Consider the following 24,476-nt stretch of genomic DNA (forward strand, 5'->3'; position numbering starts at 1 on the left):
TGAGAGTGTTTGATATGCCCCCGTTTCTCTTTCAAATGTGCCAAAAAAAAGAGGGCATCGCTGTATGCCAGAAGAAAAATGAGCCACATTGATTCAAATCACCCTCCTAAAACCCAAACTCCCCACTGAGATTCCCAAAATACTCTCAGAGCAGAGCAAAACAAATATCATTAAAGCAGTGGCAGGAAGGGAATACAAATAAGGACTACTACATAAACCCTGATATATTCCACATAGCCTGACTCTATGTAGACACCCAGTGCACTGCAGTATTCAGAGGTATTCGCCACATGGGGACATGGCTTTCAAGAGAATCAGGTCTTTATCGAGCCATGGTGGAATCACATGACTATGGTAGGTGAAATCCAAGTCTGCGGAAATCCAAGTCCTCAGATGTCGTTAGGTGTGGCTCAACCTCTTCACAAATAAAACAATGAAATATTGAGTGGTCTTTGTAGGAATAGAAGGACTATGTACAATAGAATATCATTACTGTAATGTAACAACACAGTCCTACCAACACAGAACGAATCCCTCTGGCACACGAGCAGATTAAAACACACACACACACACACACACACACACACACACACAGTGCCATTATTCTGCTTTGGTGCTCCTCTTGACAGCAGCTCCAGGAGAGGCTATTATTAAGCAGCAGCCGTGCTCCAGCAGCACAGCATAATAAAAATTCCTTTTCTTTAATTAACTTTTATGGCCGGCGAAGAGGACACGCTGACACCTTATGCAGTGCTGCAGCTTATTTCTTTCCCCTCATCCTCATCTCCACTATGAATGTGTGTGTGTGCGCAGGCAAGGCCAGAGGGTGTGCCAGAAGCGTAAGTCAACTAGGCCTTCACTACGAGAGCCCACTGTTAGGAGGATTTGAGACTACTACTTAAAAATGTAAAAGCCATTTAAAAAGCAAAGAAACCAACAACAAGAACACAATGAAATCATGGTCAACAACAAGTGATTGTGTCCTCTGCAGCTCCACCACCCACGTCCCCAGCACGCTGAAATGAGCACTCACTAATACATGTGTTTTCCCAGAATCTAATCATGCTGTTTGTTTACGGAATGCTCCCTATACCTAGTTGTAAACTGTATAATATCATGCACCACCCACACACAGCCACACACCAAAACAGATGCAGCTACAAGGACACACACACACACAGACACACAGAAACATGCACGCACGCACACACACACACAAACAAAAAGAGTGCCCTGTTAGTGTTGGTGGAGATTGGATCATCTAAAAACAGCCATCTTTTCAGAAGCACAGCAGCAGGTTATCTCCAGCTGAAACTATCACGACTCTCCTTGGATTGCAATTAAAAAGTTGCTCGGTTAGTGGTAGAACACTAAAGACTCACACACACCCAATAAGAGTTCTAAAACATATAAACATAAATAAAACATGTAGTACTGATAGGTACAAAGCACTCATCTCTGCTTAGATTCACCTCCTGTACCTCGTCTGGCGTGACAGGATAAAATACATGTTGTAAAGTAGTGGAAATTAAATGTGCGACACCTTTCAAGACTGGGCCTGGAAGGCATGCATTTTATGCCCATTCCTTGTAAGAGGCATAGTTTGAGGTGCGATGTTTTTTTTTTTCATCCATTCTTTATTGAGAAAAAGTCAATAACTTGTTCTCGTCCACAATGACGGCCTGGCCCAGAAGTTTCAAAAACATAAACCAATTATCATCAAGAGTTTCGCTATTGTTAAACTCACACCTACACTACTGTATTGTATTATATCAGTACAGGACAATAACTGTATTATTACATTTACCAGAATCTCTTTTTGATATAAAAAGAAAGCCATGAAGGCCTAGCCATGGAGACCTAGCCATGAAGACCTAGCCATGAAGACCTAGCCATGAAGACCTAGCCAAGAAGACCTAGCCAAGAAGGCCTAGCCAAGAAGACCTAGCCAAGAAGGCCTAGCCAAGAAGGCCTAGCCATGAAGGCCTAGCCATGAAGGCCTAGCCAAGAAAGCATTTAAGATCTAGCCATGAAGACCTAGCCAAGAAGACCTAGCCGTGAAGTCCTAGCCAAGAAGACCTAGCCAAGAAGACCTAGCCAAGAAGGCCTAGCCAAGAAGGCCTAGCCAAGAAGGCCTAGCCAAGAAGACCTAGCCATGAAGACCTAGCCAAGAAGGCCTAGCCATGAAGGCCTAGCCATGAAGGCCTAGTCAAGAAGACCTAGCCAAGAAGACCTAGCCAAGAAAGCCATGAAGGCCTATGCACAAAGGCCTAGCCAAGAAGGCCTAGCCATGAAAACCTAGCAATGAACACCTAGCCATGAAGGCCTAGCCACGAAGGCCTAGCCATGAAAGCCAAGCCATGAAGGCCTAGCCATGAAAGCCATGAAGGCCTAGCCATGAAGGCCTAGCCACAAAGGCCTAACCATGAAAGCCAAGCCACGAAGGCCTAGCCATGAAAGCCAAGCCACGAAGGCCTAGCCATGAAAGCCAAGCCATGAAGGCCTAGCCATGAAAGCCACGAAGGCCTAGCCATGAAGGCCTAGCCACAAAGGCCTAACCATGAAAGCCAAGCCACGAAGGCCTAGCCATGAAAGCCAAGCCACGAAGGCCTAGCCATGAAAGCCAAGCCATGAAGGCCTAGCCATGAAAGCCACGAAGGCCTAGCCACGAAGGCCTAGCCACGAAGGCCTAGCCATGAAAGCCACGAAGGCCTAGCCATGAAGGCCTAGCCACGAAGGCCTAGCCACGAAGGCCTAGCCATGAAGGCGCAGTCATGAGGCTTCAAACACACAAAACTAAAAACATCAACAAGAATGTTCAGTAGTCACACCTACAGTACAGTAGTAGTAGTAATTTTAGTAGTAGTAACCTATTCCCTCTCAAGAAACTGAAAAGATTTGGCATGGGTCCTCAGATCCTCAAAAGGTTCTACAGCTGCACCATCGAGAGTATCCTGACGGGTTGCATCACTGCCTGGTATGGCAACTGCTCGGCCTCCGACCGCGAGGCACTACAGAGGGTAGTGTGAATGGCCCAGTGCATCACCGGGGCCAAGCTTCCTGCCATCCAGGACCTCGATACCAGTCGGTGTCAGAGGAAGGCCCTAAAAATTGTCGAAGACTCCAGCCACCCTAGTCATAGACTGTTCTCTCTGCTACCGCACGGCAAGCGGTACCGGACTGCCAAGTCTACGTCCAAGAGGCTTCTTAACAGCTTCAACCCCCAAACCATAAGACTCCTGAACAGCTAATTAAATGGCTACCCAGACCATTTGCATTGCCCCCCCACGCTGCTGCTACTCTCTGTTATTATCTACCTCAATTACCTCGACACCGCACATTGACACATTTGCTCTGTACCAGTACCTCCTGTATATAGCTCCGCTATTGTTATTTTCTGCTACTCTTTAATTATTTGTTATTCTTATCTCTTACCTTTTTAGGGATTTTCTTAAAACTGTATTGTTTCCCTTATGGGCTTGTAAGTAAGCGTTTCACTGTAAGGTTGTATTCGGCGCATGTGAAAAATACAATTTGATTTGAGTAGCAGTAGTATATTATTATTATCATTACATACATTACATACTATTACGTACTTGGCAGCTAAAAGCTGAACTGCAGCACACTAGCCACTCCTCTCCACAAACACTGTGTGGCACCCACTTTGGCAACAACTGACTTAAACATTTCTCAAGATAACGAAGTGTAACCATTCCTAAATAAGCAAATAAAAAATCTAAATCTGATGGACAAACTACAATTAAAATAACACTTAAAAAGAACAAAGAAATACAGTGCCTTGCGAAGGTATTCGGCCCCCTTGAACTTTGCGACCTTTTGCCACATTTCAGGCTTCAAACATAAAGATATAAAACTGTATTTTTTTGTGAAGAATCAACAACAAGTGGGACACAATCATGAAGTGGAACTACATTTATTGGATATTTAAAACTTTTTTAACAAATCAAAAACTGAAAAATTGGGCGTGCAAAATTATTCAGCCCCCTTAAGTTAATACTTTGTAGCGCCACCTTTTGCTGCGATTACAGCTGTAAGTCGCTTGGGGTATGTCTCTATCAGTTTTGCACATCGAGAGACTGAAATGTTTTCCCATTCCTCCTTGCAAAACAGCTCGAGCTCAGTGAGGTTGGATGGAGAGCATTTGTGAACAGCAGTTTTCAGTTCATTCCACAGATTCTCGATTGGATTCAGGTCTGGACTTTGACTTGGCCATTCTAACACCTGGATATGTTTATTTTTGAACCATTCCATTGTAGATTTTGCTTTATGTTTTGGATCATTGTCTTGTTGGAAGACAAATCTCCGTCCCAGTCTCAGGTCTTTTGCAGACTCCATCAGGTTTTCTTCCAGAATGGTCCTGTATTTGGCTCCATCCATCTTCCCATCAATTTTAACCATCTTCCCTGTCCCTGCTGAAGAAAAGCAGGCCCAAACCATGATGCTGCCACCACCATGTTTGACAGTGGGGATGGTGTGTTCAGGGTGATGAGCTGTGTTGCTTTTACGCCAAACATAACGTTTTGCATTGTTGCCAAAAAGTTCAATTTTGGTTTCATCTGACCAGAGCACCTTCTTCCATGTGTTTGGTGTGTCTCCCAGGTGGCTTGTGGCAAACTTTAAACTACACTTTTTATGGATATCTTTAAGAAATGGCTTTCTTCTTGCCACTCTTCCATAAAGGCCAGATTTGTGCAATGTACAACTGATTGTTGTCCTATGGACAGAGTCTCCCACCTCAGCTGTAGATCTCTGCAGTTCATCCAGAGTGATCATGGGCCTCTTGGCTGCATCTCTGATCAGTCTTCTCCTTGTATGAGCTGAAAGTTTAGAGGGACGACCAGGTCTTGGTAGATTTGCAGTGGTCTGATACTCCTTCCATTTCAATATTATCGCTTGCACAGTGCTCCTTGGGATGTTTAAAGCTTGGGAAATATTTTTGTATCCAAATCAGGCTTTAAACTTCTTCACAACAGTATCTCGGACCTGCCTGGTGTGTTCCTTGTTCTTCATGATGCTCTCTGCGCTTTTAACGGACCTCTGAGACTATCACAGTGCAGGTGCATTTATACGGAGACTTGATTACACACAGGTGGATTGTATTTATCATCATTAGTCATTTAGGTCAACATTGGATCATTCAGAGATCCTCACTGAACTTCTGGAGAGAGTTTGCTGCACTGAAAGTAAAGGGGCTGAATAATTTTGCACGCCCAATTTTTCAGTTTTTGATTTGTTAAAAAAGTTTGAAATATCCAATAAATGTCGTTCCACTTCATGATTGTGTCCCACTTGTTGTTGATTCTTTACAAAAAAATACAGTTTTATATCTTTATGTTTGAAGCCTGAAATGTGGCAAAAGGTCTCAAAGTTTAAGGGGGCCGAATACTTTCGCAAGGCACTGTATATCAATGTAAAAAAAAAAGTATGGGATTGGCAATGAAAAAACCTAACTGCATTGTAACCTAACTGTACAGTAACTGTATTGTTACAATTACCAGAATCTCTTCTTAAGATAATAATCATATGGTGGTATTGTATTTTGTGGAAGATTTCTCAGGCTATTGTAAGAGACAATGGTCAGTAAGGGACATGGACTTAACAGAACACAGAAAAGCCTACATATGTCAAACTACATTGTACAGAAAATGACAGGACATTGGCCAAGGCATACAACATCTAACTCTTATCAATGATGATAAGTTTACCCAAATATGGCGGACACTACAGCGTATCTCAACGATCTGATATAGACTCAACTAAGGAGAGATAATGAAAAGTCCAAATGAGATGCGGCCTTAGTGGGTTTGAGAACCTGTCTTTGGTAGGGTGTGTGACTGTGGAGGCAGGAAAGGCAGGCTTCCATAGCAGCTTTGGCGGTGGGAAGCAGGAACGTAGCGGTGGGTCCAGCTATTGACTCGCTTTATTGATTTTGGCAAGGGAGTTGAGTACTTAAAATCACAACAACTTTTAATCCAATGTGATGATTGTGTGTGACGGCAATCCCCACCAGAATCAGAATGGAGTTCAAATCAGGCCCCACCAGCTGCACTGGCTTAGGATAAACTGGCACTCACTACTGGTTCATAATAACATGGGGAGTCACCAACCACAAGCATAACCAAGCCCTGATAAAAAGGAGAGAAAAAAACTAAAAGTCACTTTACACTCCAACAGCCATACTTGCATTTCTAAAAAAAAAGTCAAGTTGATAGCTTGTACCAAAGAAAATCTTCCCACTTGAATGGTGAATAAAACCTATTTTGTCATTGAGGTGATGTATGCAGGGCTGTGACTGTGTAACTCTGTTAAGTCGGTTTTATTATTCAGGTTTCACACCTCCTAGCTCCCTCCCTATGACCCCACTGTCCCTCCTAAACCCCTCTGGAACCTTCCTCCCAGAGCTCCAGTCAAACTTCTCACCTCAGCCAACCTTCAACAGTGTCAAAAGCTAGACTGAATCAGAACCCGGCGTGTTTATGGGTTCCTGATGCAAATAATGAATAATGTAAAAATACTTAAATAGGGCTAATCATTCTAAGCGTAGTGGGAAGGCATTAAAAGTGTCCTTGTGATGCGGTGCTTTAGGAGCGTTGTTGTGGAGGTGGAGGGGGCAGAGTCCTGATTGGTGGGCAGGGATGAGTGATTAGCGGCGAGCTGCAGTAATATCCTCCACGGCCTGGCTGCGGGAGCCAACCACAGCGCTGTAAACATTTCACTGCGTCCCGGCATTGCTTTACTGCCTGTAGAGGAGGGGAGTTGTGCCTTTAATACTAAAGCCGAGCCTTATTACCACAGCCCTGTCACCAGACACACACACACACTGACACCCCCCCCACACACACACACGCCTTTGGAAATGAATTCCATTGTCACCCAGAGTCAATTCCCAGCTGAATTGGAGGAGCTGCTATTGCTCCTGCTCTGTCCATGTGACTAAGTGTCTCCTGCCTGCTGCTGCGGCTGCCGCACCTCCATTTTGCTGCAGGGATATTTGGTACAGTGTCTGGCTGATGAATAATATAACAGCATTGGTTTGCTCAGGGAAAAGCAGTTTATGCAAACATACATAATAGTAAAGCCCACATTCTCCTCAATTAATTTGCATTGACAGTGCATGAACAATAAACAGTGATTAGTGGACCTTCCTATAATTAGATTGTTTAAATACTATCTTCATGTTTTAAGATGATAAATATATTTAGGAATTCTTCCAGAAAATATGGTATTAATGTGAATGTTGTCAGGCAGTTCAGCAGGTGCATGGAAGCCTGTCAATAAGGTAGAGAAAATAGGTGACATTCATTATGTAATTGACATTATGTAATGTGACTGGAGATATAGGGACCGTCATTTCAACTGGGAGATAATCTGTGTAATTGACTTGAGTACTATTTTTATGAATACTTTATGCTTTATACTTTAAAGGAATGCTTAAAAGAGCATACAATCACACCATTTTCCTTTTGTTTGGTTCTTGAGGCTTTTAGATAAAGACAGGCTACACTCACAATGCAACCACAGAAAAAACATTTCGTTACATTATCTTGCAATTCAGGTTTTCCCCCCTTAATTTTTCAGATTAAAATCATCCTGGACTGAGGGAATTCTTACCACAGAGTGCATTTCCAATGCAATAATAATATCATAACAGTTACACTCTCGAAAACAGAAGCTGATGAATATAAATCCCCACAGTATGATGATATATGAGGAGTAGATAAACACAACTGTTCCCACACTGTACCCATGTTGACGCAGTCAGATAAATGGATGTAAATGGGCCCGGCGGTGAATGACGCATCATGGGGGTTGGCGTGGAGAGGAGCAGCGTGCCGTGGAGGTGGCGTGTCCATTGCTGGGCTGTGTGTCACCGCTGTGGTGCATCGGACAGAGTTTTGGAAAGTTTCCAGGGGCTGCTGGTGATAAGGATGAGCGAGTGGCCCGTTACGAGAAATGTCTCTCAAAGTGCACAAGTCAGAGCGAGATGGATCAGCCCCACCCACTGGACTGAAGGGTGCTTCTTTACCAGCCTCCCCGGCACGCTCTCTGCACTCTCTAGTAAACAAATATCTCTGTCTCTCTCTCTGTAATGCCGAGTGGGATCATTCTGGAGAGCTGCAAATCAAGCCCACTCTGCATGATGTGCATACAGAGCCCAGAACAGCCAAACAAATCATGGCAAGCCCACAGCTTCAGGAGGAATCAGATTAGGGAGCTATCTCTATGAGGTACTTTATATCCATTACTCCCCAGGCACATCGCTGTAGTCTAAGGCACACACATATACTCATGCACTCACACTAGGGCTGTGATAGTCATGAAAATTTGGATGACAGTAATTCGTCAGCCAAATAACCGCAGTCAACGTAATTAACGTTTGAATGGCACAGTTGGGACGCACATTTTCTCATCTCCTTCGCTCCTGACTGCATGTGCTGCCATAGAAATAGAATGAATAGAACAGGCATCCACATTCAAGTCAATGATGGCATAATGGGTGGACTGGCGGCCATTGTGAGTGTACCCATAAGAGCAAAGCAGGAAGTAAAATATGTGCCAAAATATGTGATGTGATCTGTTGATTCAACTCAGCCGTCTGCACTGATCTGTCTGATAGTGCTGAAAGATTAGTGAGTTTTTGAAGTCAGTTCGTTTTTTGTTAGATTATTTAAAAATAGATCATGTTTTTTTATTTTGGTTTTGTCCCGCCTTCAGTCAGGTGTTTGTTCCACAATTTTCTTCCAACACCCTCCATCAGTATGAAACTATCTCTGATAGTAAATCAAACTGCCCACACTGACCACAGGAGAAAGGAAATCATCGACAAAGAATCCCAATATAACAATTCTGCACCACAGGGCCATGTCTGATTCAATGGCTCGTCTCAATCACATGCTCCCTCTCTCCCTTCTCTCGCTCACTTTACTCTCTTTCTCATGTTCTCTCTCTCCCTTCTCTCACGCGCTCTACTCTCTTTCTCATGTTCTCTCTCTCCCTTCTCTCGCTCACTCTACTCTCTTTCTCATGTTCTCTCTCTCCCTTCTCTCACGCTCTCTATTCTCTTTCTCATGTTCTCTCTCTCCCTTCTCTCTCTCTACTCTCTTTCTCCTGCTCTCTCTCACCCTTCGCTCACTCTCTCTACTCTCTTTCTCATGTTCTCTCTCTCCCTTCTCTCTCTCTACTCTCTTTCTCCTGCTCTCTCTCGCCCTTCGCTCGCTCACTCACTCTCTCTACTCTCTTTCTCCTGCTCTCTCTCTCCCTTCTCTCACTCACTCTACTCTTTCTCCTGCTCTCTCTCTCCCTTCTCTCACTCTCTCTACTATCTTTCTCCTGCTCTTTCTCTCCCCCTTCCCTCTCTCTCTACCCTCTTTCTCCTCTCTCTCCCCCTTCTCTCACTCTCTCTACTCTCTTTCTCCTGCTCCCCCCTTCTCTCACTCTCTCTACTCTCTCCTGCTCTTGCTCTCCCTTCTCTCACTCTCTCTACTCTCTCCTGCTCTCGCTCTCCCTTCTCTCACTCTCTCTACTCTCTCCTGCTCTCTTCTCTCTCCCTTCTCTCACTCTCTTTCTCCAGCTCTCTCTCTCCCTTCTCTCACTCTCTCTCTCCTGCTCTCTCTCTCCCCCTTCTCTCTCTCTGTAGCAGGCACCAGAAAATATAGGGATTAGTGGTGTGTATTGGTGCTTAGCACTGGACACAGTAGCCATTTTAGAGCAATGATGAACTGTGTGTAAGAGTGTGTCTTCTTACTGGCTTTTCACACTGGCTAACCCACTATTCTCCACACTGGCTAACCCACTATTCTCCACACTGGCTAACCCACTATTCTCCACACGGTTACATAGGAGTTGGTCCAGGGCCAGTGTGGTGGGTGGTTATAGAGACTTAAAGGTTTGACAAACTGCCTTCAGGGAATGGCTGGAGTTGGCACTGCCTGTTAACCCTGCTAAAGGAACGGGAGGGCACCTGAACTAAGAGAGAGAGACAGTCAGAGACAGAGAATGGTAGAGAGAGAGTGGGGGAGAGGGGAAAAGATTGATAGAGAGAGAAAGAGAGAAAGACAGAGAGAGGAGGGAATGGGGTAGGAAGGAGGGAGAGGGGAGAGCGGTATGCAGGCATAAGGGAGGAATTGCTGAAAGAGAGGGGTGGAGAAGATAAATTATGTTGTTATGAATATCACGGGCAATTCACACTGGCACACATTCCATCTGAGATCCCATCAGCTGTCAAATTGGGAAAGCGATGGGAATGCAAGGCACCAAGCATCTCAACAAGACGAGAGCGGGGAGCACCACTGAGACCTCATCAAAACACAATCACAGCCAGACCCCTCAGATGGACGCAGCCAGACACACACTCACCACACCACATACACACACACTCAGAACCCTCACATTTACCCAAATCTGTAAATAATCGCACACACACTCACCACACCACATACACACATACTCAGAACCCTCACATTTACAACAAATCTGTAAATAATCACACACACAAAAATACATTTGTTTGTAGTCACACACGTGAACACATTTTCGCCCCATACAATACTACCCAGTTAAATAGTATTCATCATCTCTTCCTATCACCAGCGAGTATATCTCCATTATAAAGAGGCTCGCCTCAAAAGCTCCACCGAGCCTGAGACTCTGTTGTTGATGTGGAACGTAGCAGGCACAGGCTGCTGAGCTCCTGAGCTCAATGAGGTCCAGCCCATGCAACCTAGCCAAGTCTAGTCCAACCCAGCCAAGTCTAGCCCAACCCAGCCTGGCTCAGCCCATTCCATCCCATGCCAGTTGACTTTAGCCAAGCCTATCTCAGCTCAGCCCAGAGTGCCCAGTCAGGTGTAACCACATCACGCTCGACCAGCTCCCAGATCAGCAGTCCCTCAGCTAATCCCAGCAGATAGCCCAAATGCTGACCAAAAGCAAATAATTGCTTCCAGTTGGCTGGCTCCCCCAAAGCCACTCTAAGGCAGGGACAGGTGTTTCCATGTAGGGAATTTCTTCCTTCCCAGGGACTTATCGTGATCTGTTCAATTCTGCTAAATTAAGAGATGCTACCTGATATGTGTTGGTGTCACTGATAAGATCTGGTGTGGTGTCTGCCAGATAATGTTCCCCTACTTTAACGCTAATATTACATGTTTACTTTTTTTGTATCATATCCAGGAGCCAGGAGGGATCTCACTGCATGCCAAGTGTACAAATTCATGTCTGGTTCTTCATCTGCTGAGAAATATTGAATTTGATAGCTTTCCCTGTTTATTGCTTTGGAATGCCTACAGCACCTTTCCCTGCGAGAACAAAGGGAGTCTGCTGCCAAGTGCTTGCTGTGTCAAGAGCCCTATCAAAAAGTCTGACTTCACAGGGCCAGGGAGGGAGGGCAGACAACATCGAAGCATACTCACAAAGCTAAACCAATGACACGACAGCGATTCACAACTCTTCTCTTAATAATACAGAAAACCACTATAAATAAAACAATATGCCCTTAAAACAAAAACAAACTAAATGAGCTACTAACATCTCTCAACGTGATTTGCTTTTCTGTAGTTACACTGATAAGAGGCTCTGTCTTATAGTGAAGACGAGACTCACAGACACAGGTGGTGCTGCAGGAGATGGAGGAAGGGTAGATGTGGTGATAAAATGGCTGGGCTAACAGATGCATAAGGACTGAGTCCCTACATTTGCAAATAAAATATCCATCCTTCATTTGCCATCACTAAAAACACAGCATCTAACTATCTTATGTCTCTTTTGTCCTGTGTTCCATTCCGTTACAGTGCATTCGTAAAATGTTCAGACCCCTTGACTTTTTCCACATTGTTACGTTACAGCCTTATTCTAAAATGTATTAAATTGTTTTCCCCCTCATCAATCTACACACAATACCCCATAATAACAAAGCAAAGACAGGTTTTTAGAATTAAATGTATTAAAAAAAAAAATATATTACATTTAAGTATTCAAACCCTTTACTTTGGCAGCGATTACAGCCTGAAGTGTTCTTGGGTGACACGACAAGCTGTATTTGGGGAGTTTCTCCCATTCTCTGCAGATCCTATCAAGCTCTGTCAGGTTGGATGGGGAGCGTCACTGCATTTTCAGATCTCTCCAGAGAAGTTTGATCAGGTTCAAGTCTGGGCTCTGGCTGGGCCTCTAGAGGACATTCAGAGACTTGTCCCGAAGCCACTCCTGCATTGCCTTGGCTGTGTGCTTAGGGTCCTTGTCCTGTTGGAAGGTGAACCTTCACCCCAGTCTCAGGTCCTGAGTGCTCTGGAGCAGGTTTTTATCAAGGATCTCTCTGTACTTTTCTCTGTTCATCTTTCCCTTGATCCTGACTAGTCTCCCAGTCTCAGCCGCTGAAAAACATCCCCACAGCTTGATTCTGCCACCACCGTGCTTCACCGTAGGGATGGTGCCAGGTTTCCTCCAGATGTGCCACTTGGCATTCGGTCTAAAGAGTTCAATCTTAGCTTCATCAGAACAGAGAATCTTGTTTCTCATGGGCTGAGAGTCCTTTAGGTGCCTCTTGGTAAACTCCAAGCAAGCTGCCATGTGCCTTTTACTGAGGAGTGGCTTCCGTCTGACCACTCTACCATAAAGGCCTGATTGGTGGAGTGTGGCAGAGATGATTGTCCTTCTGGAAGATTCTCCCATCTCGACAGAGGAACTGGAGCTCTGTCAGAGTGACCATCGGGTTCTTGGTCACCTCCCTGACCAAGGCCCTTCTTCCCTGATTGCTCAGTTTGGCTGGGCAGCCAGCTCTAGGAAGAATATTGGTGGTTCCAAACTTCTTCCATTTAAGAATGATGGAGACCACTGGGTTCTTGGGGACCTTCAATGCTGAACAACAACAAAAAAGTTCCCTTTCCCAGATCTGTGCTTCGACACAATCCTGTCTCGGAGCTCTACGGACAATTCCTTGCTTGGTTTTTGCTCTGAAATGCTGTCAACTGTAGACAGGTGTGTGTCTTTCTAAATCATGTCCAATCAATGGAATTTCCCTCAGGTGAACTCCAATCAAGTTGTAGAAAAATCTCAAGGATGATCAATGGAAAGAGGATGCACCTGAGCTCAATTTCGATTCTTATAGCAAACGGTCTGAATCCTTATGTAAATAAGCAAACATTTCTACAAACCTGTTTCCGACTTGTCATTATGGGATATTGTGTGTAGATTGACGACAAACGTTTTTTAAAACCATTTTAGAATAAGGCCGTAACGTAACAAAATGTGGAAAAGGGGAAGGGGTCTGTATATGGCTCTTTATATATTACACAAAGCTACATAATGTACAGAGAACCAGACAGGATGGTTGCTGTCAGATCAGCTACAGAAGTCAGTGTTTCCATAGAAATGTGCAGAAGGCCACAGGGCCTCTGGGGCAGCAGACAGTGGAGCCCTGAGGATGAGCTGCTACTATCCCCACTTCCTGCTTTCCCCCCAGCGAGAGACATGGAGGGGTGGGAGGATAAACGCTTGAATCATGCAGAGCCTTGTGGGGGTCCTGCAGGGCCAAAGAGCCAGCCTCAGGAACGTGGGGGAACAACAGAGGAGGAAAGAGGAGAGAGAAAACGCCTCTCAGAAAAGAGCCAGTCAATCTCCAGCCCATATACACATAACTAACCCTAGCGTCTGCCTTTGAGCTGGATTATGGGGTTTAGGCCCTACAGTAGAGCGTCAGAAGTAGAGGTCCACAGCAGCCCAAAGCTCAGTTTCAACTTAACACTGACACACCATGGCACGGCTTCAGAGATTACAGTGGAGCAGAAGGAAGACGTTCCCTCGCTGACACAAAGTGCAGCGTTGCAGGGTTTAATACTCCCTTTCTCTCCCATCTCCCTCTTTCTTTCTGTCAAGAGCATGGGGCGAACGAGGGGTGAATGGCTACCTATGCTTAGTGGGGCAGGTGAACATCTGAAATGACAGGGACAAGGGCTTCTTGAGTGCTCTGTAGAATGCTGGCAGCTCACTGAGAGACCATTAGGGAGATGTGTTCTGATCAAATGCATCATCATGCATGTAGACAGAGAGACGCAGAGACAGACAGTGGGGTCTGGAACACTCACCTTGAACAGCCTGATGTGACCCAGACAGGAGGGCCATCAGATGGTCATTACGCTCCTATCAACCTCCATTCAAACTGCCATCCAACTACCTTTCCCCTGGAGATGTGAGCTGTGCAGCCTGAAACTAAAATCCCTCCTAGAAGTTATCTAAACATGGAAAGTTCTACATGCGTGTGGCATCATAAGCCTACACTGTATCTCCCATTGTATTACTTTGTAGTCATTCTACTGTGTCTGTCTGTTCCGCATCGGTGCTCTGAGCAACAAGATGTGAGAGTTAATACTAAAGGACCTACAGTAAGCTTTGTTTTCAGGGGTGAGGCTTGACTCAAACACAACACAGGAGAAGAAGAGGAGATAAAATAATGTAACCAAGTTTGCCAATGACAGGATCTCAGAGACCTGGCAGTGTGGTGCCAGGACAACAACATCTCCCTCAACGTGGGCAAGACAAAGAAGCTTATCGTGGACCACAGGAAATGGAGGGCAGAACACGCCCCCTATTCACATCGACGGGGCTGTAGTGGAGCGGGTCTAGAGCTTCAAGTTCCTCGGTATCCTCTTCACTAAGGACCTATAATGGTCCAAACACACCAACACAGTCGTGAAGAGGGCACGACAACGCCTCTTCTCCCTCAGGAGGCTGAAAAGATTTGGCATGGGCCCATAGTCTCAAAAGGTTCTACAGCTGAACTGTTGAGAGCATCTTGACTGGCTGCATCACAGCTTTGTATGGCAACTGCTTGGCATCAGACCACAAGGTGCTGCAAAGGGTAGTGCGGAAGACCCAGTACATCACTGGAGCCAAACTCCCTGCCATCCAGGACCTCTATACCAGGCGGTGTCAGAGGAAGGCTGAAAAATTCTCAAATACTCCAGACACCCAAGTCATAGACTGTTCTCTCTGCTACCGCACAGCAAACAGTACTAGAACGCTAAGTCTGGGACCAAAAGGCTCCAGAACTGCTTCCAACCCCAAGCCATAAGACTGCTAAATATTTCACCAAATAGATACCAGGACCATCTGCATTGACCCTTTTTGCACTAACTCTTTTCGACTTCATGCACACACACAGTGGACTCTACCCACACACTCACACATACTTACACTGACTCTCAAAACACATACATACACACACACTCACTCACACATAACAAGTACACACAGGCTCACTGTCAGCACACACACAGCACATCTACTTTATGCATGACACAAGTAATTTTTCTAACAAATGTTTACAGACAGATTATTTTACTTATAATTCACTGTATCACAATTCCATTGGGTCAGAAGTTTACATACACTAAGTTGACTATGCCATTAAACAGCTTGGAAAATTCCAGAAAATGATGTAATGGCTTTAGAAGCTTCTGATAGGCTAATTGACTCATTTGAGTCAATTGGAGGTGTACCTGTGGATGTATTTCAAGGCCTACCGTCAAACTAAGTGCCTCTTCACATCATGGGAAAATCAAAATAAATCAGCCAAGACCTCAGAAAAAAAATTGTAGACCTCCACAAGTCTGGTTCCTCCTTGGGTGTAATTTCCAAACGCCTGAAGGTACCACGTTCATCTGTAAAAACAATAGTACGCAAGTATAAACACCAAGGGACCACGCAGCCATCATATCGCTCAGGAAGGAGACGCGTTCTGTCTCCTAGAGATGAACGCACTTTGGTGCGAAAAGTGAAAATCAATCCCAGAACAACAGCAAAGGACCTTGTGGAGATGCTGGAGGAAACAGGTACAAAGGTATCTATATCCACAGTAAAACGATTCCTATATCGACACAACCAGAAAGGCCGCTCAGCAAGGAAGAAGTCACTGCTCCAAAACCGCCATAAAAAAAGCCAGACTACGGATTGCAACTGCACATGAGGACAAAGATCGTACTTTTTGGAGAAATGTCCTCTGGTCCGATGAAACAAAAATAGAACTGTTTGGCCATCGTGACCATCATTATGTTTGGAGGAAAAAGGGGGAAGCTTGCAAGCCGAAGAACACCATCCCAACCGTGAAGCACAGTGGTGGCAGCATCATGTTGTGGGAGTGCTTTGCTGCAGGAGGGACTGGTGCACTTCACAGAATAGATGGCAACTGAGGAGAGGGGAAATTATGTGGATATATTGAAGCAACATCTCAAGACATTAGTCAGGACATTAAAGCTTGGTCGCAAATGGGTCTTCCAAATCGACATTGACCCCAAGCATACTTCTAAATTGTGGCAAAATGGCTTAAGGACAACAATGTCGGGGTATTGGAGTGGCCATCACAAAGCCCTGATCTCAATCCTACAGAAGATTTGTGGGCATAACTGAAAAGGTGTGTGTGAGCAAGGAGGCCTACAAACCTGACTCAGTTACACCAGCTCTGTCAGGAGGAATGGGTCAAAATTCACCCAACTTATTGAGGGAAGCTTTGTGGAAGGCTACCTGAAACGTTTGACCCAAGTTAAAAAATGTAAAGGCAATGCTTCCAAATACTAATTGAGTGTGTGTAAACTTCTGACCCACTGGGAATGTGATGAAAGAAATAAAATCTGAAATAAATCATTCTCTAATATTATTCAGACATTTCACATTCTTAAAATAAAGTGGCGCTCCTAACTGACCTAAGACAGGGATTTTTACTAGGATTAAATTCAGGAATTGTGAAAAACTGAGTTTAAATGTATTTTGCTAAGGTGTATGTAAACTTCCGACTTCAACTGTACATATCTACCTCAATTTCCTCATACCCCTGCACATGAACTCAGTACTGGTACCCTGTGTACAGTGGGGCAAAAAAGTATTTAGTCAGCCACCAATTGTGCAAGTTCTCCCACTTAAAAAGATGAGAGAAAATTACAGGCCTCTCTCATCTTTTTAAGTGGGAGAACTTGCACAATTGGTGGCTGACTAAATACTTTTTTGCCCCACTGTATATAGCCGAGCTATCATTGCTCAATGTGTATTTATTCCTTGTGTTATAATGTTTTTATATAATTATAATAATTATTTTATGTATTCTGCATTGTTGGGAAGGACCCGTAAGTAAGCATATAATTTGTTGTTTACGAAGCATGTGACGATTAAAATTAGATTTGACGTCAGCCACAATATGAGGCTGAATGTTCACTTACGTATCCCGCACTCCAGAGGACCCCGAGACTGTGGCATGCATTTAACCCTGTGTATATAGTAGAGTATATGAACTCTAACATGGAGGAGTCACTATCAAATGCGACATGAGTTGTGAAGTATGGGGGATCGTCAAACGGCAAGGAGAGATCAGTGAGTGCCAGAGAATACTACTTCAGTTTGCATTTCATTCTGCTGCTGTACAGGCACAACGTTAATTGGACACCTTTCAATTTCCAGTTACTGGGAAGTGAGTATGTTTGCAAATATGCGTGCATGCATGTGTGTGTGTGTGGCGTACATAAGAGGCTTGTGGAACCAAGGAGAAGATTAAATATTACCCAAGCATGTTCCCCTCCCTCCAAGCTAACCTTGGGTGTATGTGACCTTGTTAGCTGGGCCACTGCAGGGACAAAGCAGCAAAAAAACGGCCTCAGTATGTCTCTCCCTCCCTATGGATCTCACACACGTCCACACACACGTTCCAGCGTCTGCTCGCTTCTCCCTGCCACTGTTTGCAGAGTTTGAAATTGCTTTAATAATTGACACCGTTAATAACCAGGCTGGTCTCTGCGGCACAGAGGGGCCCTGTTCAAACACAGGTGTGTGTGTCCTGCTCGGCCCAGGCGTGGTGCAGAGGGGGGCAGTGTTTGGAGAGAAGAGCTAGTGTGTGAGTGTGTGCGTGTGTATGTGATTTTAGTCTGAGCCATCAGAAACTGTGCAGAATTGACTGATCTGCTAGTTGAGGGTGGTAATAGGATGGGCTCCTGTGTAAACACATGGGAAACTACAGAGGCCTCGTCTGAGCTTACCACTGACACAGAGCTGAAGGTCATAGAGACAGGGTGTGAGATGCTCCTCCAGGCTACAGAACAGGACTTTATCTGGGTTAACCTGAGCCTCCACCATCCCAGGACATTACCTGGCATTACCTTAGTCCAACCCAGATGTTATGCCATTCCCACCCTGGATAATGAGGGAGTCTGTACAACAGGGTGGCCACTGGACGTCAGCAAAACAAAGAAGGCAACCGTAATGGAATTATAATTCTTTGTAGGCAGCAGTGACTGAATGGTCAAATTCATATACTGCAATATACAGGGGGAAAACAACTTATTCATTACTGTTCTGTAATCAACAACAGCCTGTTTTCCCTCCCAAATGGAAATGGACATCGTCCTATTCAGACAGAGAGGGCCTTGATGAGCTTCTCATCACCACCTCATCATCACCCATCATCCATTAGATCTCTCTCCCCCCCCCCCCCCCCCCTCCCCCCCCTCTTTCTCTCTCTGCTGACCGTCAGTCCACAGGCTCTACTCTGGGAAACTATTCTGAGGAGAGGAAGAGGAGGGCAAATCTTTTCAGAGTGACATTGGAGAAAGTCTGCCTTTTGAGTGAAGAGAGGCAATATTAACAACAATAGAGAAATGAATAAGACAGCCAGGCGGCCCGAAGGTTGGGCTGTGGGGGGAGTGATGGGGAGTACGGTGTTGGGGGGGTTGTAGTATTGTGGATGGGGGTACTGCTGGCAAAGGAGGGTGAGGAGGAGAGGGAGGAGGAGGGAGAGGTGATAAGTGCACGATTTCCTCGGCGGCTGTGTGGTGCTGCAGCCGCGCCGCTGTCACACGTCAGAGGGAGCAAATCAAAGGCAGCTCTTTTGATGAATATAAAACAGATTCCTGCTGGGAAGCACTCTGCCTCTCCCTCTCTCTAATCACAGAGCCGCAGCACAGAGCAATCCCCCAGCCCTGCACAAAATGAAAGAAGAGTGGAAACAAGGAGAAGGGGACGGAGAGCACACACAATCACAACAAAGCCTGCTTTAGAATGGCAATAAACATTGGTCCTCTGGAGAGGTCTGCACAGGTCTGCACAGTGTGGTGTCGGGAGGAGATGGAACAGCATAAAGCTTTCTATTCCCTCTCAAACAACACAATGTACATGTCTCATCTGAAAACAATGGCCAACCCAGCAGCTGGTATGTATACCACACCTGCATCAGTGCCTGTGGCTTCAGAAGTGATAAAGGCTTTAGTTTTGTTCAAATTATGTCTACATTTTCAAATAATAGTCAAATCGACACATTTTAGTCAAACGTATGACACAAAGATGCTAATGTATTGAGTGAGCAATGAGAATCCTCGCCTTTTTCAGAGAATGCTCTCCACAAAACATGAGACCAAATTGTCATTAGCTCAATCTCTTTCATAGACGAGGCACAACAGCTCTTAACAGGCATAGCATGTGTGTGTGTGAGCTTGTGTGTCTGGGTAAGTGTGCGTACGCCTGTCCCTTTTCAACGCCCCTACTGTGTTCTAGGAGTGGGGTCCCATAGCATCCCCTACTACATAGGATTTATTGTCGAGCGAGACCACTTCACTCTCCTCCTTAACCTCTCCTTTCATTACTGCTCCCCATACGGGTGGCTGTGGACAGAACAGCCCTTATGCTCCAGACTGCAGGCTGAAACCAGCCACAAAGAAGCCCACCACCTAGCACTTTCCCTGGGTCCTGCTGCATCCCTCTGTCCGTCCCCCCAGTGGGGCACCTAACTATCCTCCTTGTAGGAGTCAAAATTCATCAAATAAGAGACAGCGGGCGCTGCAAATATCCCATCTACTGCAACACACTCTAGAACTGGCTAGCTCATTACCACCCAGTCCTTTTGTGCAGTAGATGGGTTCAATCAGGTCAAATACTAGTGGCCAAAGAAAGGTAGGGAGGTTAAGACCTCATTTATTGGTAACTAGTTCTACCCCTCCTCTGCACCTCCTCTAAATCCAGCGTGGTTCCCTGCGTGTCCAGACCCCAGCTCAGCCAGCCTCCCCTGGGCAGCTCTCCTCTACTGCTCCCCAGGCAGCGCTTGTCTGTGGCACCGGAGCCTGCTCCCACCCAGGCCCTGAAAGTGACACATGCGTGGGTGTCGCCGACGTGTCACCTTCCTGCCCGCTGAAGTATGAGGCAATTTCCTGCGAGTGGCGCATGGCGAGGGAGAGCGAGGGGCTGGGCGCGACCCAGCTCCACCGTTCTCTATGATACTGTCAAGGAAGAGTAATGGCTTTCTGCAGCGGCAGCCACTACCAAACTAATGTTGTGTGACTTTGGCTCTCCTTTCCAATGCATTTCCTCCACATTGAGAGAGGGAAAGAGAGAAGGAAAAGGGATGAGAGGTGAGGAGAAGAGAAGAGAGGAAAAGGCAGCAGTGATGGAGAACATAGTCAGAAATCCCATAGATTCCTTCAGTGTTAGAATATTCTGTTTCAGCACCAAAGACATTCTCTCTTACACAACGACATCCTCTCTTACACAAAGACAATGCTGTTTCACTAAAACACCAAATACATGACAGGAACATTTTTCTAATTTGCATATGTTTTCTACGGCTCCCTCTATTCTCTACCATCTGGCTATGAGGCTGTTTCCTCCTCCAACCCCACGCAGCCAAACAGGATACCAGTCAGTGCTCTGTGAGCCCACCAGGGATGCCTGACTAATCAACAAGCCAATTCAACCAATCAGGAAGGTTCTAACTAACATTTGGATGATTTGAAGGTCAAAATCCACCAGAGAAAAAAATAATAATCTATCAATCTACCTACCATCTCTGAGGACTAATAGGCCAATCTACCTACCATCTCTGAGGACTAATAGGCCAATCTGCCTACCATCTCTGAGGACTAATAGGCCAATCTACCTACCATCTCTGAGGACTAATAGGCCAATCTACCTACCATCTCTGAGGACTAATAGGCCAATCTACCTACCATCTCTGAGGACTAATAGGCCAATCTACCTAACATCTCTGAGGCTATGTCCGTAATTACACAGAACTCATTGTACCTGACCTCACAAATTCAATAAGCAATGAAGAGAAGTTGTCTCATTATTTTCTCACAATTTCCATATTAAATGCAAACAAAAGGAACTCTAAAAAGCCCTCTTTCCAGGGACCTGCATAGTTCCCTACTTAAACTCTCTGCCTTCTTCTGCTGCTGCACACGTAATTGCGATCCAATCCCATCCAGAAATTATAAGGTTATTTTACAGAATTACAGCCTGATTAAAATTGCACAATATTAGAGTTAATTGACTCCCATCATGGTCTCTGGGATGCCTGACAGATGTGTGGAGACGTCAAGAGTTAGGTGGAGAGAGGGGGACAGAGCTGCTATTCAGGCTGGCCCTGACTCCCACATTGGGGCCATCAGAACCCAGGCCACATGTGCCATCATTAGAGCCCCTCTCAACAAACACTGGTCTCAAAGATCTACAGCTCTACAGGGGAAATCCTGATCTCCAACCCATGACACCACACAGACAGACCATACAGACAGACCATACAGACAGACCGTGTGAGAGACTGAATCACGGATCAGTACGGATGCATTCATCTGGAAATGAGGGTTTAATGTGATTTATGTGTGAATGCGTAGGCTTGTACAGGAATGTTAATAACAACAGGATGACTGATGAAATGTAATGAGTCTTAGAATAGAGAAAATGAACACAATATAACTGGAACTTTATAGGACTAGCTTACATTTCAATCATTTTCTATCACATAGTAATGTACTTGTTTGCACAGAGAAATGACATTTGGATGAAAATGTAAGACTTGAAAAGCCCAGAGTGGATCCAAGTTCATTAATTGTTCACTGATGCATTGTTAGACCTTACAGCCTATATAAAACGTAGGTCAGGTAGTAGATCATGTCCTGTGGAACGTATAACAGTACATGTACAGTACATGCATGAACACTGTGCTTTAACCCACTTTCCCTGCTGTACTCACGCCCCCACACAGGGTTGCGCTGCTGATGCCCACTCTAACAGCCACCTCCTGTCTCAGCTGGCCAATGGTCTCCTCAGAGCTCCTGACCTGCCACCAAGACAACCACACAGCACATCCTTCACTGTACCACACCAATGGGTTACAAGTACAACTGTAGATTAGACCAATGTAGGTTCCATTATGCTGATGAAGCAATTGCATCCTCTGTCAATAGTGTGTTCAAAATGTGATTAAAAGTGATTAAATGAGGTTAACATGCTGATGTACTAGTTCTATTTGATCTTGACCAGAAGTGGACAAGTGTTTCCCAACAGAATTGGCCAGTCCTGAACTAGACCTGTCTGGGTGGTAATAGATACCCAGCCCTACCTGGTCAGTGAGCTGCTTCACCCTGCTCTCCAGCTGATGGAGCTCCTGCAGCTGTGTCAGCTTGTCCTGGTCCTTCCTGGTCATCTCCTGGTGGAGCTCTGTGATGGTGTCCTGCAGCTCCTGGACCTGGGCTTCACGCTCCTCCACCTGATACAAGATAAACACAGGCCTGATTTGATATATGTTTACCTCCTTCCTTTCCTCCTTCTTTCCTTCCATCTATCCAGATTTCCTTGAGGTAATCACCAATTTCACACAGTAGGTTAGGTGAAAGCAAGGATTCCACTATTATTTTTGTCTGAACATGTCTGAACATGTCAGAAAGATATTATTTCAAAGAAGGAAAGAAACAGGGATTCATTTTCATATTATTGGAAGTCTGCAGCACTAAACTAAAACACAAAGCCTATTGAATGTCTCCAGAAGCAACTGAACATCAAAGTCGTCTATTACAGTAAAACACCAAATACAATACAGTTTGCACTCACATGTCGAACTATCAAGAGAGGCACATATAAAGAGAGACACATATAAAGAGAGGCACATATAAAGAGAGGCACATATAAAGAGAGACACATATAAAGAGAGACACATATAAAGAGAGACACATATAAAGAGAGACACATAAAGAGAGACACATATAAAGAGAGACACATATAAAGAGAGGCACATATAAAGAGAGGCACATATAAAGAGAGGCACATATAAAGAGAGACACATATAAAGAGAGACACATATAAAGAGAGACACATATAAAGAGAGACACATATAAAGAGAGGCACATATAAAGAGAGGCACATATAAAGAGAGGCACATATAAAGAGAGACACATATAAAGAGAGACACATATAAAGAGAGACACATATAAAGAGAGACACATATAAAGAGAGACACATATAAAGAGAGACACATATAAAGAGAGACACATATAAAGAGAGACACATATAAAGAGAGACACATATAAAGAGAGACACATATAAAGAGAGACACATAAAGAGAGACACATATAAAGAGAGACACATATAAAGAGAGACACATATAAAGAGAGGCACATATAAAGAGAGACACATATAAAGAGAGACACATATAAAGAGAGGCACATATAAAGAGAGACACATATAAAGAGAGACACATATAAAGAGAGGCACATATAAAGAGAGACACATATAAAGAGAGACACATATAAAGAGAGACACATATAAAGAGAGACACATATAAAGAGAGGCACATATAAAGAGAGGCACATATAAAGAGAGACACATATAAAGAGAGGCACATATAAAGAGAGGCACATATAAAGAGAGACACATATAAAGAGAGACACATATAAAGAGAGGCACATATAAAGAGAGGCACATATAAAGAGAGACACATATAAAGAGAGACACATATAAAGAGAGACACATAAAGAGAGACACATATAAAGAGAGACACATATAAAGAGAGACACATATAAAGAGAGACACATATAAAGAGAGACACATATAAAGAGAGACACATATAAAGAGAGACACATATAAAGAGAGGCACATATAAAGAGAGACACATATAAAGAGAGGCACATATAAAGAGAGACACAAAGAGAGACACAAAGAGAGACACATATAAAGAGAGGCACATATAAAGAGAGACACATATAAAGAGAGGCACATATAAAGAGAGACACATATAAAGAGAGACACATATAAAGAGAGACACATATAAAGAGAGACACAAAGAGAGACACATATAAAGAGAGACACATATAAAGAGAGACACATATAAAGAGAGACACATATAAAGAGAGACACAAAGAGAGACACATATAAGAGACACATATAAAGAGAGGCACATATAAAGAGAGACACATATAAAGAGAGGCACATATAAAGAGAGGCACATATAAAGAGAGACACAAAGAGAGACACATAAAGAGAGGCACATATAAAGAGAGACACATATAAAGAGAGACACATATAAAGAGAGGCACATATAAAGAGACACATATAAAGAGAGACACATATAAAGAGAGACACATATAAAGAGAGACACATATAAAGAGAGGCACATATAAAGAGAGGCACATATAAAGAGAGACACATATAAAGAGAGACAC

The 24,476-nt window shown here is 44.4% G+C and overlaps 1 protein-coding gene across 2 annotated transcripts in view; it reads right to left on the reverse strand.

Moving 5' to 3' along the window:
- LOC115112536 (centrosome-associated protein CEP250-like) overlaps positions 1–24,476 on the reverse strand; it is a 330,336-nt gene that overhangs the window by 227,442 nt on the left and 78,418 nt on the right. For both annotated transcript variants that reach the window (XM_065013075.1, XM_065013076.1), the window contains exons 6-7: positions 22,382–22,528; positions 21,995–22,099 (exon numbers count right to left, since the gene is read on the reverse strand). In XM_065013075.1, the coding sequence (XP_064869147.1) occupies positions 21,995–22,099; positions 22,382–22,528 (252 nt within the window). The remainder of the gene's footprint in view (positions 1–21,994; positions 22,100–22,381; positions 22,529–24,476) is intronic.

This window comes from Oncorhynchus nerka, linkage group LG28, assembly GCF_034236695.1.
Source record: "Oncorhynchus nerka isolate Pitt River linkage group LG28, Oner_Uvic_2.0, whole genome shotgun sequence".
Lineage (NCBI taxonomy): Eukaryota > Metazoa > Chordata > Actinopteri > Salmoniformes > Salmonidae > Oncorhynchus > Oncorhynchus nerka.